General features: G+C 41.4%; 1 protein-coding gene across 1 annotated transcript in view; it reads right to left on the reverse strand.

The window, feature by feature from the left end:
• Positions 1-129: 129 nt before the first annotated feature.
• Positions 130-16,681, reverse strand: part of AP-1gamma (adaptor protein complex 1, gamma subunit) — a 205,882-nt gene continuing 189,330 nt past the window's right edge. Inside the window, exons 18-19 of the mRNA XM_080283472.1 lie at positions 3,646-3,738; positions 130-454 (exon numbers count right to left, since the gene is read on the reverse strand). Of these exons, the coding sequence (XP_080139598.1) occupies positions 353-454; positions 3,646-3,738 (195 nt within the window). The 3' untranslated portion in view covers positions 130-352. The remainder of the gene's footprint in view (positions 455-3,645; positions 3,739-16,681) is intronic.

The raw sequence follows: 16,681 nt of genomic DNA on the forward strand, positions 1-16,681 counted from the left end.
TTACTGACAAGTGCAGGGGTAGGATACCTAATATGTATATTCTAAGAAAGACAAATAAATATTTCATGTTACTGTAGAGGTGTATAAAAAGATATACAAAATAAGATGTTAGTCAACAGCTATATGAACTCTTTTTTTCATCTTTTCGCAAAGACCAATTTATGCAAAATATAAACAGAGAAAAGACATGAAACTGTGCTTCTGGTTGTCTCGAGTAAGCTGATCCCAGTGCAAGTGAGAAAAGTCTGTCTGGGTAAGCAACAACTGGGGATGTACACTGCATATGGGATGAGAGGAGGTGGAAGTAAGAAATTGTGAATTAAGATGTCTAAGTGAGAGGGCACAGATGGTGTCACTGCCATAATGCTGGTGGGAAATTGCTTATCTCCCCTTGGTCCTGAACCATGGCTCCATTGGCGGACCAAGATAATCTTATCCTCATCCTCAATGGCACCTGCAAAAAGAAATACTGCTAATAATAAATTTATGGAGAGATAGAATGACTCATTTGTAACTGCAATCATCAGTTTCACAGCTGATATCAAACTTGTCCACTTCAGAGTCTAAATGAAATCTGACACTCTTTCTAGAATAGGATGTCAAAGCTGCTACAAATCAATGATGGAAATTTATATATATATATATGTAGAGATAGACATATATATATATATATATATATATATATATATATATATATATACAGTAATCCCTCCAATATCAGATGTAGTAGAGCCAAAGTCATGTCCGGATAGTGATCCTGTCCGGATATTGGACCCCAGCCTCCTGGACTTGTACTTATGGAGCATAACTCAGAAAAACACCTATACAACTCCCTCTGGACATGCATTGCACCTATTTAAGACCCAAATCACACCAATAAGGGACATAAAAGACTGAAATAAATGCAAAAGAATCATAAAATGAGGTTTTAGAGGTGAGTTTATACAATATTAAACATTCTGGGTACTTACAACAAGTCCCTGGCTCCTGGACTGGTTTGAACTGCCAGTTTGCAGTCCACAGTTAATCCTTTGCGCTCTAAATTCTAATTTCTTAACACTGCACAACACTGTAAATTCCCATGTGTTCTAGTGGCGAGGTATTGCAGTTTATTCACAAAAAACAAGCACCTGTGGCTTGCATTGCTATAAGCATCTGCTCTCGATCAGATTTAGGCTGTGACTGCTGATGATGGCAGGGTAACAGAGTTGCCAGATCACAACAGCCACAATACCAAACTCCTCAATTTTCATTACCATTTTTAACTTTCATTACCAAATTTGTAAAGCTAGCATCTATTCTTCACTAATTATATACACAAGTGGAAATACATGTAATCACTCTTCTTATAATTAACAGCATGTTGATTATTATCATGCTATATAGGCAACCAAATTAGCCAGAGAAAGCAAACAATCCACCACCTCCATCCTGTGTATCCTCATACATGTGAAAAATCCGTTTGGTATTGTATTATTCTGATTCATTACCCAACGAATTTTTCATTACCAAATTGGCCCACATTTGGTAATGAAAAATACCAAATGGCAACCCTGACAGGGGAGGGGGGAGGAAGGAAGGGGTGAAATGACCATGGTGTAACATCTGTTCGGCGCCACATGGCAATTTCAAATTACGGGTGGGAAAAAAGTCGGATTTTTTTCTAATTTTTTGCAGTTTTTGGCCCATTTTGGGAATATTGGATCCCGGGACGAAAACGTCCGGTTATTGGGGATGTTCGGAACTGGGCGTCTGAATATTACAGGGATTACTTATATATATATATATATTCTTGGGTGTCTGCCCTTTCCTCTCTTCCATCCTTCTTACCTTCTATCCTCTTCTGTCTTTCTATCCTTCATTCTTTCCTTGTCCTTCTGCCTACGGGTGACTTTACACTCCCTCTTCTGTCTTTCTTTCCTTCATTCTTTCCTTTTCCTTCTGCCTGTGGGTGACTTTACACTGAGTGACAAGCCAAATGGTTTCCTGCACACCAGGAAACCATTTACTAGGCTGGGTGGTAACCATATAACCAAATTTTGGCACCTAGTGGTTTAGTGGGTAATTATTGCACTCCAGTCGGATTGAGCCGATGAAGCATCCAAGGGGTGGTTGGAGTTGATTGCTCATGTAATGCCACTCAGGGATGAGTGAGGCTGGTCACTCTCATCTTAAATGTCGAGACCAACTGCCTAGCCCCGGGCTCCTACGCTCCTCTTGGGGCAATGTAGGATTGGATGATGGATGGATGATATATATATATATATATATATATTTGTGGTAGGTGGGGGTGCTCACCATCCACTAACTCAATGTAGTGCTGCTCTTGGGTGTCTGCCCTGTCCTCTCCTCCATCCTGTTCATGTGTGTGTGTGTGTGTGTGTGTGTGTGTGTGTGATTTACATAGCATTCACCTGCTTTTGGTTCTGCTCATTTTCAGTTACCCCTCACTCACATTTTTAATAAATTACAATATTCTTAGTGCCTGTAACTGAACAAGCACTCAGAGCAGAAGAGAGAAGCCTATGGTGGAAAATGTATAAAGGAAATGCACTTTTAATATTTAAAATCATGTTAACATGACTGGTTGTGTAAGAATTAGCGTTGGCCCTGAACATTCGCAAGGAATACACTGTAAGACTCCTTATGAATGGCTAATGTTCTTGGATGTGTGATGCCTGAAAAAAGCAGCAATATTATTCCCGAAGAAGCATCCGATGGTCTGACATTCTGCAGTCCTTAGCAGCTGCTCATCAAGTATTTCCTCATTTCATCACTCATATTAACCTAATTGTATTCCAGCAGGTTAACAAGAAACTGACTATCTAAGGATTGTTTACAGTATTATACATTAAAAGTGAGACTGGGATGTGTTGATGGAAATGAGTAGAGACAAAAAGAGGCAACTAGCAACACTAGTTATGCAACGCAATGAAGACAGACGGGGGGGGGGAGTAATCGCTTTACTTATTATTCACGTTCAGCATCCGCCAGTAAGTTGTGGGGGAAAATAATTTTGCATTAAATCATTTATTTTATGTGAAAACAAACAAATATACAAAATCTTTCACTGCCGCCTAGTGTAAGACAGCAGGCAACTGGCTGATTTTGTTTACAATCTACTGATGCACTTGGTGTGGAAAAATCACTCCATGCTCCATGTGTGTGCATATCTAACCCAGAGAATACTTACTTTACTATTTATTTATGATATATTTATGACAATGTCCAGAAGATCATGGTCCAGTGACAGCTTGCATACCTCCAAAGCAGCCCTTCCCCCCCACCCAAGACCAATTTGCAAATATGCTGGGGATGTGAATGTTTATTTCACAGAAGTCTGGGGCCTACTGTATATAATGCATATACTCTATAAAAGGTGGTCATCGGAAAACTGGTACCAATAGGTTTTGCATATCGACAGCCATCTTAAGAATGCAAACCCCATCGATAACATGGGAAACCTGTACAGTATAGGGTTTTATGGGGGCCACATCCCCCATAGAGGGATTTGAGTGAGTAGTATGACATTATCCATTATAATGCATTCTCCAACTGGGCCTTGACTGAATTATGATGGATAAACAGGAGATTACTGTATTCTACTAACAATAAACTTGTTACTGAGCTGCAAACAAGACTGACCTTATTGGGGTTGTTGACCTTAATGACCTGTGTGAGGGTGGCTGCAGGGGCCATGGCAGTGCTACTAGGATTCAGCATCTGAAGCTGCAGCGACTGTCAATAGCACATTACATTCACAATTAGAATGACTGCTTTAATTCACTATACTATGTTCTGTAAATGGAAGTATTGATAAAACTGCTGGGAACAAAGAACAACCTCACAATTGTTGTCTTAACAGCATCATTCACATTCTTCATTATCATACAGGAGTACACAGGAAGTATAGACAACAAAAGGCCTATTGGCCCATGAAATTATCCACTGCGAGAAAGAGAGAAATTATTTCTACAAATATCTAACCAACTTGTAAGAGAAGACGATATAAAAGTGGAAAGCTCTCCCTCACCCACCACACCATCCAGTAAAACCAGCTTGTTAGAAAGAACAAACATGGAAATTTTTATAGGAGTGGCAGAAGAGGAATAACTATGCTCTATGTAGTCTCTAGTATACAGATCTGTAAAAGTAAGAGCATAAACAATCACCATTTAAATGTTCTAATTATAGCAAACATCTCACTGTCGTCTCATGGAGCCATACACACAGACCTAGTGTTACTGAACCCTGATGAGACCCATACTCAATGCCACCTGAATTGTTTTTTGATCCTGTCTCGATGACACGGTTATTTCTAGCCCATACCATCCCTTCCAACACATTACCAGTGAATTTTCCATTACTTTATTGATTCAAATCTTTTATATTTATGACTCTCTCTTGCCACCCATATTTACATCCCTAGATTGCTGTACTCTTATTTCACTTGACAGGTTGTTGAGTTCTCCCATTTTCTTGCTTTCCTTTTCTGGAGTCTCTACTGCCCTGTCCTTTGGGAAAAAGGGGGGAGGGGAATTACAATAAAATCCTGCAATTTTCCATGAATACCAATTCTGCTTAATAAATGCAAAGTACGGTATAATAAACTCTCAAATGTCTGTCATCGCAATATCCAGCTCAGCACCATATCTGACAAAATTATGCAATATCTAGTGCTGAAATGGGGCATAACCAGCAGTTCTGTGCAACATCCAGTGTCGGAGTGTATCAGCCAGCTCGTAAACTATAACCAACCGGCTCAATATTACTGTACTGTATCATTACTTTTTTGCATGTTATGCTTAATTTTCATCTTTTATTCATGGCAAGGGTGGCACAGTGGTAGATCGACTAGGGACCGGGGGGTTGTGAGTTCGAGCCACGCCCAGTAGCTGCCATGCCAGGAAGGGTAATGCCTTCCTGCCACTTAGCAGGACTATGTGATCTGATAGAGGTAGGTGGTGGCAACCATCATCCACTCACTTGATGTAGTGCTACCTACTTCTTCCTTAGCCTTTATCATTTCTTCTTCTATGCCTGCCCTCCTCTCTTTCTATTTCTCCCATTTTTCCTGTCACTTCTTATTACTTTTCTTTCCATTACAGATGGCTTTACATTGATAGACAAGCCAAATGGTTTCCTGTAAGCCAAGAAACCATTTACAACGCTGGGTGGTAACCATTTAACCAAACCATACGTGCTCCCTACACGTCAACAAGTGGGTTGGTGGAGGGTTAGTGCCCCTCCCCGTAAAACAAATAACTCGGAGTCAAATGGCCACCCCTTACGGGATTATGGCGTCTGGAAATAGATAGATAGATAGATATTCATGGAAAAGTCAGTAGAATTGAGGGTTGAGACAGATAGTAACGCAATATCCGGTCCGAAGTCAACTGTTGAGCCAATGGAGGGTAATATGCAATACAGTCAAGTCCCCTAAGGCGCAATTAATTGGTTCTGGACTGCGTCTGTGCCATAGAAAACTGTGTCATACAAATTACTAAACCTATGGGAAAAATGCAATCTGGTTCTGGACGTTCACCCAACGTCCCCCTCTTCACTCCAATTTTTCCCCCACTTTACACACGCACACAATCAAGCAATCAGTCAATGCATGTATTACACACAAATTAAACACTAAACAATAACTACCAGTAATAATGGGCTTTAAAGGCATAAAATACTGTATGTACCAGACTCCAAAGACGATAGTGCTTAAGCGGAAGGGGTAGGGTTGGGGTTTTTTGTCCGCCAGGGGAATTTGCCTGTGCATTTCAAACCTTGCTGCACCCACGCCATAGGTATAGTTTATGCGAGAGTTTCGTTTTGGGGGGGTCTGGCGCTTTGCCGTGTCATAGAAAACCATGCCATAGAAGCACGCGCCACAGACGACTTGGCTGTATCTGGTGTTTCACTTCATCTGGTGTAGGGCTTGGCTGAATTACACCAGATAACTGGGAGTTTACTGTGTAAGGACAAAAACAAAAACTGTTGATAAACCAAGTGTTTACTTAGAGTTCAGCTACTATTCATATTAATATTAGCTGCACTACATGGTGGATAATGCTTCCCAGAGGTTGCTTTCGGTCGGTGAACTAAACCCAGTGAGTTCAGGTGAAATCCCCGTGGGGTTAGTCTATTTCTGAAGACAAACTTTTCCAAACTTTTCCTCCATTATTCTGGGTGCACTAATCTGGATTCATTTATTCATCAAGGCCTCCCCCCCCCCCCCCAAATAAGACCACTGGATTCACATGATCACGTATTTCAAGGAAGTGAGTTACTTAAATAACTGACAGAATTCCACCGAGGTAAGATACTTACACAAATGACAAAAGGGAAAGAACTAAGGATGGCCCATTGTAATTACTGTTGTTCACTGGTAACAAAGCGGTGGTATCTAAATGCTGTTCATTCATTTTTTGTAAACAATGCAACAGTCTGCAGTACACTCAATCCTTGAGTAACACATGGCTGAGTACCACTTTTTTGTTCTAATGCACTCAGCATAATGCGACAGATCACATCAACACGTGGAAAAACTTGAGCTCATGTGGGAAGTCAGCAGACTTGGCAACGAAATTTGAAAGTCACACACAGTGATGTCACCTGCCAGACTTGCCATGATTGGCTGGCTTACATCCATGTACCTGTCCTGGTCACACTCGAGGCCATACAGTTAGATAAAAATGTATGGGTTTTGCAATTTTTGGGGGTGAAATGGAATGAAAATGTCTGCTAATCAGAAAAAAATTACTCTTTCATCCACATATTCTCATAAATTAGCGTTCAGTTCTACATTCTTTATTCAATTTTGCACTTCCCAACACATTTCAGACCAACTGAGCATACAGCTAGTAGTCCTTTCACCGAGTTCTACCCAATGAGCTCTATAATATGGAGGGGTTACCTCCACTGTGACCGTATGACACTGGCCGCAACGTTGAAACACTGGACTCATTGCCTCCACCATGGTAATGTAATTGAAACACTGTTCTAAGCTTGCTGTCTCTATTTTGTTGTTGCTTCTGTAAGCTTCACAGTGGACCATGGCACTATATTTTCCAGATTCATCAGCCGATTTCAAAAGGTGTGGGTATCAAGCAAAGTGTATAAATACTGTATGGCTGCCACATCATCATCGCTACCCTGGGGCCCTGGTGGTGGGCACACAAACTACGCGGTGCTACCAATGAGAAAGCCCCTCCATATTATGGAGCTCAGTGGTTCTACCCCACACAATTTTGGGGGACGAAAGGGAACGAAAATGTTTGCTAATCAGAAAAAAAAGATTACTTTCATCCATGTGTTCTCATAAGTTAGCGTTCAGTTCCACATTCTTCATTGGATTTCGTGCTTCCCGGCATTTTGGACCAACTGGGCATAAGGTTATCAGTCCTTTCTTGCACCTCACCAAGTTCTACCCCACATTCATGGGTGTCACAGTTTTATGGGATGAAATGGGACAAAAATGTCTGTTAATCAGAAAAAACTACACTTTCATCCATGTGTTCACGTAAGCAGTCTTGGTCGTTTTGGCCATACCGTCCAACTGGCAAACAGCCAAATCGCCTAACAATTTATACATGCAGCCTAAATTGTATACAGTAAAACCTCTATATAATGGACTTCAATGGTCTGGAATTTGCTTTTATCGGACTCCTGGAGCTACCGGACTAAATTTCTATATATCGGAAAAAATCCGACGAAGCCAGACGTAGTCCGGACTGCCTGACCACTTCAACTATGTTCATCACAATAAGGTAAATAAAAGACATGTTTACCAGTGTACAGTACAGTATTATTATACCATTTGTGAAGTTATAAGCAATCCGGACTACTGTAATGTCTGATATTTCGGAAAAAGTCCGGATGTTGTTTTATCGGAATTTCGCATTTTTCGGAATGGTTTGGGCCCCAATTAGTCTGTTATAGTGAGGTCTTACTATACAATCTAAATAACCAAACTTCATCAAGATGACACTGCTAAAGTTAGGTTAGGTTAGGTTGGTACAGTTTCATATACTGTACTGTAATTTTATCGTCTTTCGGCCTAAGCATCTCATGGCCTAGAGGTTCCACGGGTCTAAGTGTCTTACAGCCTAAACTCCAAATGACCTAAAGTTCCAATGGCCTAACAGAAACATAGCCGAAAAAAATACAGCCTAATAGTCCTGAACTCCTTGTAAGCTGGCATTCAGTTCCACATTCTGTGTTAGATTTCGCACTTCCCAACACATTTCGGACCGACTGAGCATACAGCTATCAGTCCTTCCTCGCGTCAAACCGACTTTGCCCCTCACTCATATGGGTTTCGCAGTTTTAAGGGACAAAATGGAACGACAATGTTCGCTAGGGGGGGGGGGGCCTTTCTTCCATGTGATTTCATGAGTTAGTGTTCAGTTCCACATTCTTTTCTTCGATTTGCACTTCGCAACATATTTCAAACAGACTGAGCATACGGCTATCAATTTTTTCTTGCGTCACACAGAGTTCTGCCCATGTGTGTGTGTGTGTGTGTGTGTGTGTGTGTGTGTGTGTGTGTGTGTGTGTATCGAGCGTGATTTCATGAGTTAGTGTTCAGTTCCACATTCTTTTCTTCGATTTGCACTTCGCAACATATTTCAAACAGACTGAGCATACGGCTATCAATTCTTTCTTGCGTCACACAGAGTTCTGCCCATGTGTGTGCGTGTGTGTGTGTGTGTGTGTGTGTGATTTCATGAGTTAGTGTTCAGTTCCACATTCTTTTCTTCGATTTGCACTTCGCAACATATTTCAAACAGACTGAGCATACGGCTATCAATTCTTTCTTGCGTCACACAGAGTTCTGCCCGTGTATTTACCTATTTGTATTTACCTATTTGTAGTATACAGGAATTGAGCAATGCTCGTGTTGTCCTGTCTCCATATCCACATTTATCAAGTCTATCTTTACACACATGAATGTTTTTCTCATGCACCACCTCTTTGTCTAAGTCGTTCCAAATATTTAAGAATATACCTAATTGTGATATACACGGAATGTACTATGCTCGTGGGTTTCCGTCGCTGTTTCTCAATAAGTCGAATTTAACTTTAAACTCGTTTAAGTTTTTAGACTGGACGATCTCTTTGTCCAGGCTATTCCATAAGTCTATACTTCTGTAAGGAAAGCTATATTTCTTGATATCCTTCAAGCAGCTTGACTTTTTCAATTTCATTCCATGTCCTCTTGTTGCTCTCTTATCCCATACAAACAGATCTTCTTTGTCAATTTTATCTACTCCCACCATGGTCCTGAACACTGCAATCATGTCTCCCCTCTTTCTCCTTTCCTCTAACGAAGGCAAATCCAGTTTTTCCAGCCTCTCTCTGTATGACAGGTCTGTCAGACTGGGGACCATCTTGGTTGCTGTTCTTTGTATTCTCTCAATCTTGTTTATATCTTTCTTTTTGTGTGGGCACCACACTACCGCTGCATATTCTAACCTGGGGCGGATCATGGCCACTATCAATTTTTTCATCATTTCCTCATCCATATAATGAAATGCTACTCTTATGTTAGTCAAGAGCTTATAAGTCTCTCCAACTATCTTGTTAATGTGCTTTTCTGGTGACAAACTATCTTGGACCAGCACTCCCAAATCTTTCTCTTCTCTCCTTTTTGTGATTAATTCATTACCCAAAAAATAATTCAGTGATGGTCTCCTGGTACTTTTACCCATTACCAATATTTTACATTTCTTTACATTAAATTTCATTTCCCACGTCCGGCTCCAATTGTGTATCCTATCCAAATCCTCCTGCAGTATTTTACAATCCTCCTCAACCTCTATCTTCCTCAAGATCTTTACATCATCAGCAAACAGACTCGCATAACTGTTCACTCCATCTACCATATCATTTACGTAAATCAGGAACATTACTGGCGCCAACACTGAGCCTTGAGGGACTCCACTTGTTACTTCCCTCCATCCAGACATCTTTTCCTTTATTACTGTCCTCATTTGTCTGTCTCTCAAAAAGTCTCTCATCCATTCCAGAAGTTTCCCCTTTAGTCCTCCTATATATTCTAGTTTCCACATTAGTCTCTTATGAGGTACCTTGTCAAAGGCCTTCTCTAAGTCTAAGTAGACACAATCCACCCAACCATCTCTCTCCTGTACCACATCAATCGCTCTTGAGTAAAAGCTCAACAAGTTTGAAACACATGACCTTCCACTTCTGAATCCAAACTGACATTCAGCCAAAATATTCATCTCTTCCAGATATTTTATCCATCTGTCTTTCAGGATTCTCACACAATTTTGCGACCATGCTGGTTAGAGACACTGGTCTATAATTCAGGGGTTCTTCCCTGTTTCCTCCCTTGTAAATTGGTACCACATTTGCCCTCTTCCATTCTTTTGGCACTTTCCCCTCTTCCAGTGAGCATACAATTAAGCTGTGAATTTTATCCGCCAGTTGTTCTCTGCATTCCTTCAGTACCCAATTAGAAATTCCATCAGGTCCTGGGGCTTTCCTTACATCTTGAGTTTCCAGTAATTTATACACTTCCAGCACCTCCACTTTTATATCTTTCATTACCGGAACATTTCTAATCACTCCCTCCCCTTCCACAAGCTCCTTTTCTTTAGTGAAAACTGACTGGAAACGTTTGTTCATTATTTCTGTTTGCACTGCCGCATCCTTAAAGACCTCTCCATCTACTTTCAGCTTGGTGATTCCTTCCTTTTGTTTCAGTTTGCCATTAACAAATCTATAAAACAGTTTGGGTTCATCCTTGCATTTGTCAATTATACCTTTTTCAAAATTCCTTTCTTCTTCCCTACGTATTCTTGTGTATTCGTTTCTTGTTCTTTTATATTCTTACTTTGTTCTGTCGTTACCTCTCTTTCTCCAATTGTTCCACGCCTTATCTCTCTCTTTTTTGGCTATCATACACCTTCTATTAAACCACTCCTTTTTCCTGTTTTCTTTCCCTCTTACTCTTGGTACAAATTTTTCCACTCCCAAATTGCAGAGGTCTAGAAAGATATCCCACTTCCTCTGTATCTCTCTTGTTTCTCTGAATTTTCTCCAATCCGCATTTTCAAAAAATTTTCTCAATCCTGTAAAATTTGCTTTGCCAAAGTTGTATCTTCCCTGTCTATGAAGCTCGTCTCTTGGCTCGACGTTTCCTATTAACATCTGGAACTCAATGACCACGTGATCACTTTTTCCCAAAGGACAGAGATATTCCAATGATTCTATTACATCGGGTTCTTTGGTGAACAGTAAATCTAACCTTGCTGGTGTGTCCTCACCTCGAAACCGTGTCTCTTCTTTGACCCACTGCGTCATCACATTATTCATTATTATATTTAATAACATAGTGCCCCACGAATCCTCGCCGCCTCCCGAGTACCATTCCTCCCAGTTCACCTCTTTACAATTAAAGTCACCCACCAAAATTATATTATTGCTTTTCTCAATTATTTTTTGCAAGTAGCTAGCCATATCTGACAACATCTCATGGTATTCGTCATCCTTCCATGCTCTCGTCTTTGGGGGAACATACACTACCACCATATCTCTCTTAACATTCTCTCCAGTTTCTAATTTCATATATATCACTTCAGCCCTGCCTTCTCCCATTTCCACAGTATCTACATTTATGTTGTTCTTCACTGCTATCATCACTCCTCCTCCCGTTTTTTCTTTTCTGTCTTTTCTCCACAGTTTGTATTTACCATCTCCCAAATGAACATCAATATCTTCTCTTAATTTGGTCTCTACAAAGCACATGACATCAGGTTCATGTTCTCTCAAGAAACCATTAATTTCGATCCTTGTCGATATGAAACCATCCACATTAGTATATATCACCTTCAAATTATTTTTGACATTAATAATACCCTCTTCTCTCCTACTCTCTGTCCGTACCACTTCCTCAACTTCTGATCTTTCACAACCATCCCCCCTAGTTTCCTTCACTTCTATTTCCTTAAATACCATTTCCTTACTTTCATATCCAATACTCTCCAAAAAAAAGTATTACGTTCTTCCTCTGTCCTCTTATCATTTTTTTCCTTTACTTCTTCCTTTAATGATTTTAAAACTTCTCTTTCTTCTTCATTCAGATCTTTTCTTATTATAATATTTTCCATCCTCGCCTCTTTGCTTAATTTCCAGGTCACTTTAAGTATCTCATTTATTACACTTTCTGATGTAAACTTGACTCTCATTGGTCTTGTTTCCTCTTTCTTATAAGGCCCTATCCTCCTTACTTCCTCAATTTCTTTTACCCACTTGTCTCCTTCAGGGTCAATCTTGCCTAATATTCTTCTCACCATGTTCGTGTCTCTCGATTCTTGCGAACCTAACCTTTTCTTCCTCTTCCCTGTTTCCAAATACTACCACACATCTGTTCCTTTCTACAGTTTCTCTCACTATTTTCTCTTTTTTCTTTAGTATTTTCACTACATTTTCTTCCATTTCTTTCTTGTTCATTTCCCTTTCTTCCTGGATGATCTCTCTTAAGCTGACCACTTCTTTCTGTTCTTCTTCTACGTGTGCCCACTTTGCCTTATGTTCTTCTAATACATTACTCACCTTCTCCGTTTTATTAGTACTCTCTTCAAGTTTCCTCCTCAGTTCAACATTTTCCCTCTTCAAGTTCCTAATCTCTTCATTGGCTGTTTCGTTGGACTGGATTAGACTCTGTATGGTGGTTTCCGTATTTCCTGACACATCCTTTATCACTAGATTCTCTACTTTTTTTTCGAGTTCACTAATCCTCATAATTAATGTTTTCACCAGGTCCATGACATTAGTATTAGCATCAAATCCTTGAAATTCCATTCCCTCATTGTTTAAATTTTCGGCCATGTTTAATGTAAAGTACCTAAACAGCTGTTACCGAATAAGCCACAAACATTCATGAATACTATTGCCAACAAATCTTTACATTTTTGGTAGTGTACTAACTTCCATTATTTTAAATTTAAAGAAAGACCCTAGGAGACAGGACAGACAAAATTCCTGAAACTACTCAAGGTTAGGAGAGATGCCTGTGTGTGTGTGTGTGTGTGTGTGTGTGTGTGTGTGTGTGTATCGAGCGTGATTTCATGAGTTAGTGTTCAGTTCCACATTCTTTTCTTCGATTTGCACTTTGCAACATATTTCAAACAGACTGAGCATACGGCTATCAATTCTTTCTTGCGTCACACAGAGTTCTGCCTGTGTGTGTGTGTGTGTGTGTGTGTGTGTGGAGCGTGATTTCATGAGTTAGTGTTCAGTTCCACATTCTTTTTTTCGATTTGCACTTCGCAACATATTTCAAACAGACTGAGCATACGGCTATCAATTCTTTCTTGCGTCACACAGAGTTCTGCCTGTGTGTGTGTGTGTGTGTGTGTGCACGCGCGCGCGCGCTTGTGCGTGCGTGTGTGTGTGTGTATGTATCGAGCGCTGAGCTAAGGTCATGCCGTGCAATCAGCCCCAGCCACCCACAAAGCAGTGCATCTTCAAGTGTGCCCATAATTATGAGACAGTAAAGGAGTTGGAGCAGAGAAAGAAGCAGGCAGAAAGTATGCCCGAACGTATGAGATAGTAAAGGAGTTAGAGCAGGGAAAGAGGCAGGTAAAACTTGCAAAAAAGCATAGCATGAATGAAAGCACCATCAGAACAATTTGCATGGACCAAAAGAAGGTAAAGAAGATCGTGCGTGGGAACCCTGGTAACGCGAACCTGGCACCAGTGAAAGTTCATAATGTTGTCCTGAAGCTGACTGAGAAGCTCATGAGGCGTTATGTGGAGCGTCAGAGAAAGAACAAGTAACGATGCTCAGTCAGTCAGAAATATGTTGGGAAGCACAAAATCGAACGAAGAATGTGAAACTGAATGCAAACTTATGAGAATACAAGGATGATACATAGAAATAGTAATTTTTTTCTGGTTAGCAAACATTTTCGTTCTATTTTGTCCTCTAAAACTGCAAAACCCAGACATTTTTCTCTAGGCATATGGCCTAACGTCCGTACTGAAGGCCATATGATATGAGAGAATGTGAAACTTTACGACAACAACAACATTGGGGGTGAGGGATGGGGGGAGAATGCCAGGGAGCTACGCAGCCTAACTTTTGTTTTTGTTAATGCTACTTTTAACCCCTAAAACGCGGCTGTGTACGGCCGATCCCCCCGCTGTGGCGGGGTTGTAGCGGGGTCTGAGTACCTGTGGGAAAATATTTGCCAAAAATCATAGATTAACCCTAGAGCATTAAAATTTTTATGGCATATAGTACTTACATTCAGCTGTCTCCTCAGACACATGTTGAGCCTTCGTGGACTACCAAAGGACTTGTGAAGACTTGCAAAGTTGGGTAACAAAGTCTTCACTTTCACACCTCCAGAAACCCGGTTTTCTTTCTACCACAGCCTCAATCTGTCACAGTACACTTTATACAACAACGTACAGGTTGTTTGGAATCCGTATTTGTAAATAAGCACTGAAAATAAGGCTAAAATGAACGAAGCGCACGGCCGACATGCAGCGCGGTGGCGATCTTCCCGTCACTATTGTCACATTTGCCTTTTCACGGCAAAAAACACGTATACTACATTATTTTCCATCATAGGACTTCGCAAACGTTTGCCTGTCACTATTACGGCCATAAAAATCACTGTCACTGCCAGTATTGTGGATCGGGACTGAGGAAGACCACCGCGGCGCGAGTTTATTCAGCCTTACGGCAGGCACTTTATTCTCGCTCCTGTCGGCCACTCGCACTTCATTTCTATCGCTCACTTTCACTGTATCTGTTCTTTTTTTTGCCTTATTCATCAGTGTCACTGTCCAGTGTTATAAAAATAATATTTTCTACACAACAAACTGTCACTGTCAGAACATAGAATAGGAAAATATGCTTTCATCTTCTTACACTGGAGTGACTGTCACTGTCAATACTTATATTATTACTATGTACAATTATTTACACCAAAAAACACTGTCACTGTCAGTGCTTTTACAAGTACATACACTAATTTACACTCATCAGGCTGTCACTGTCAGCACGTAAAAGAAAACTAAACACTATTATCACTGTCACTCTCAGTATTATTTCAAAGAATCTTACCCTTATTTTCAAAATCTACTTAGGCTGTGGTAGTCAAAGAAACACGGGTAAGCACAGAGGGGAACTTTGCACTCTTTGCACTGCAAGGAGGTGCGCCTAAAGGTTCTGTCCTGCCTGGTAGTGTGGCTGCACACATGACACCTCCTCAGTGCTTTCCCCCTCTTTGCAGTGGCTGGCAGTGGCTCCAGGCGGTGTCGCTGAAGGTAGGCCATACACTGTAGGCGGTCTGGAGGTGTCTGAGGGTGGCGTTTGGGGCCTGTTGAAAGAACCTGGCCGTAACGCTGAAGCAGCTGGTAGACACAAGTCTTGGAAAATCTTCTGAGAGAGTAGTTGGCTGGCTTCCTGTTCTTGATTTTATACAGGATGAAGGCGTTCAACATGCACATATCAATCAAGTGCAAGAACACCTTCCTGTACCAACGACGATTTTTCCTCAGGCAGTCAATCTCTCCAATCATCATATCAGACTTGTCCACCAGCCGCATATTGACGTTGTAGTCAATGACAGCATCAGGCTTCATCACAGGCTCGCCAGTCCTTCTGTCGACCTTCCCTGTTGCCAGCATTTCCCCCTTGTGTACTGGTACTGTGGTGAGCATGTTCACGACTCTCTTATCATGCCACCTGATCGCAAGCATCTTGTCAGATTTCTTCAGGTGCATGTCTCCCCGCTTTGACTTTTCAGCCTCGGGGAAGGCAGGGTAATGTGCCCTTTTGCTTCTGACAGTGCCACAGGAGCCGACGCCGTGTTCAGAAAGGTACTTGGCGAGTTTAGGAGCAGTATAGTAATTGTCCGTATACAGGACATGATTCTCGCCAAAGTACTTTTCCAAAAGCACTTTCACCACAGAACCAGAGAATCCAAGGGGGTCAGTCTTATCCAAATCGACATTGCTGGCAGTGTAAATGACGAAGTCTAGGATGAACCCCGTCTTGCAGTCGCACAGCACGAAAAACTTGATTCCAAAGCGGTGCCGTTTGCTTGGAATGTACTGCACATCCCGAAGACGGCCCCTGAACAAAACCAAGGACTCGTCAATCACGACTTTCTTGAAAGGGCGCAGGAACCTCGTAAACTTATCCTTGATCATGTTCAGGATTCCCCTCACTTTCCATAATGGGTCAGTTTGGGAAGGCTCATCATTGTTCGCGAAGTGAAGGTAAGTCATCAGCTGCCTAAAACGATCGCGGCTCATGTATTTATTGAAAATGGGTGTTGGGCACAGCTCGTCGGAAGTCCAGTATTCTTCTAGCTTGTGTTTCCAGTTGTGGGGCATTAGCAACATCAATCCAATAAATACAAAAAGTTCTCTGATCGTAAGAGGCACCCATGCTGCCATCCGCGACGTGGATGGTGTGGCCACCTCACCTTCTCCTTCGCGAACTGTAGCACATTGCCCCTCGTACCTGTTTGTCTCGGTACAGATGTGCTCCATAACCTCGTCGTCAAGGAAGGCCAACAGGTAGTCCAGGCATTCACCATCCTCGTCGACAGGGAAGTCAGCCTGAACTCCACACCCACTGTCATCAAAGGGCAGATCCTCCGGCACAAAATCTGATCCCTCTGACCAAACGAAG

The sequence above is a fragment of the Coenobita brevimanus genome, chromosome 97 (assembly GCF_032717465.1).
Source record: "Coenobita brevimanus isolate Jiangsu-jjx chromosome 97, ASM3271746v2, whole genome shotgun sequence".
Taxonomy (NCBI): domain Eukaryota; kingdom Metazoa; phylum Arthropoda; class Malacostraca; order Decapoda; family Coenobitidae; genus Coenobita; species Coenobita brevimanus.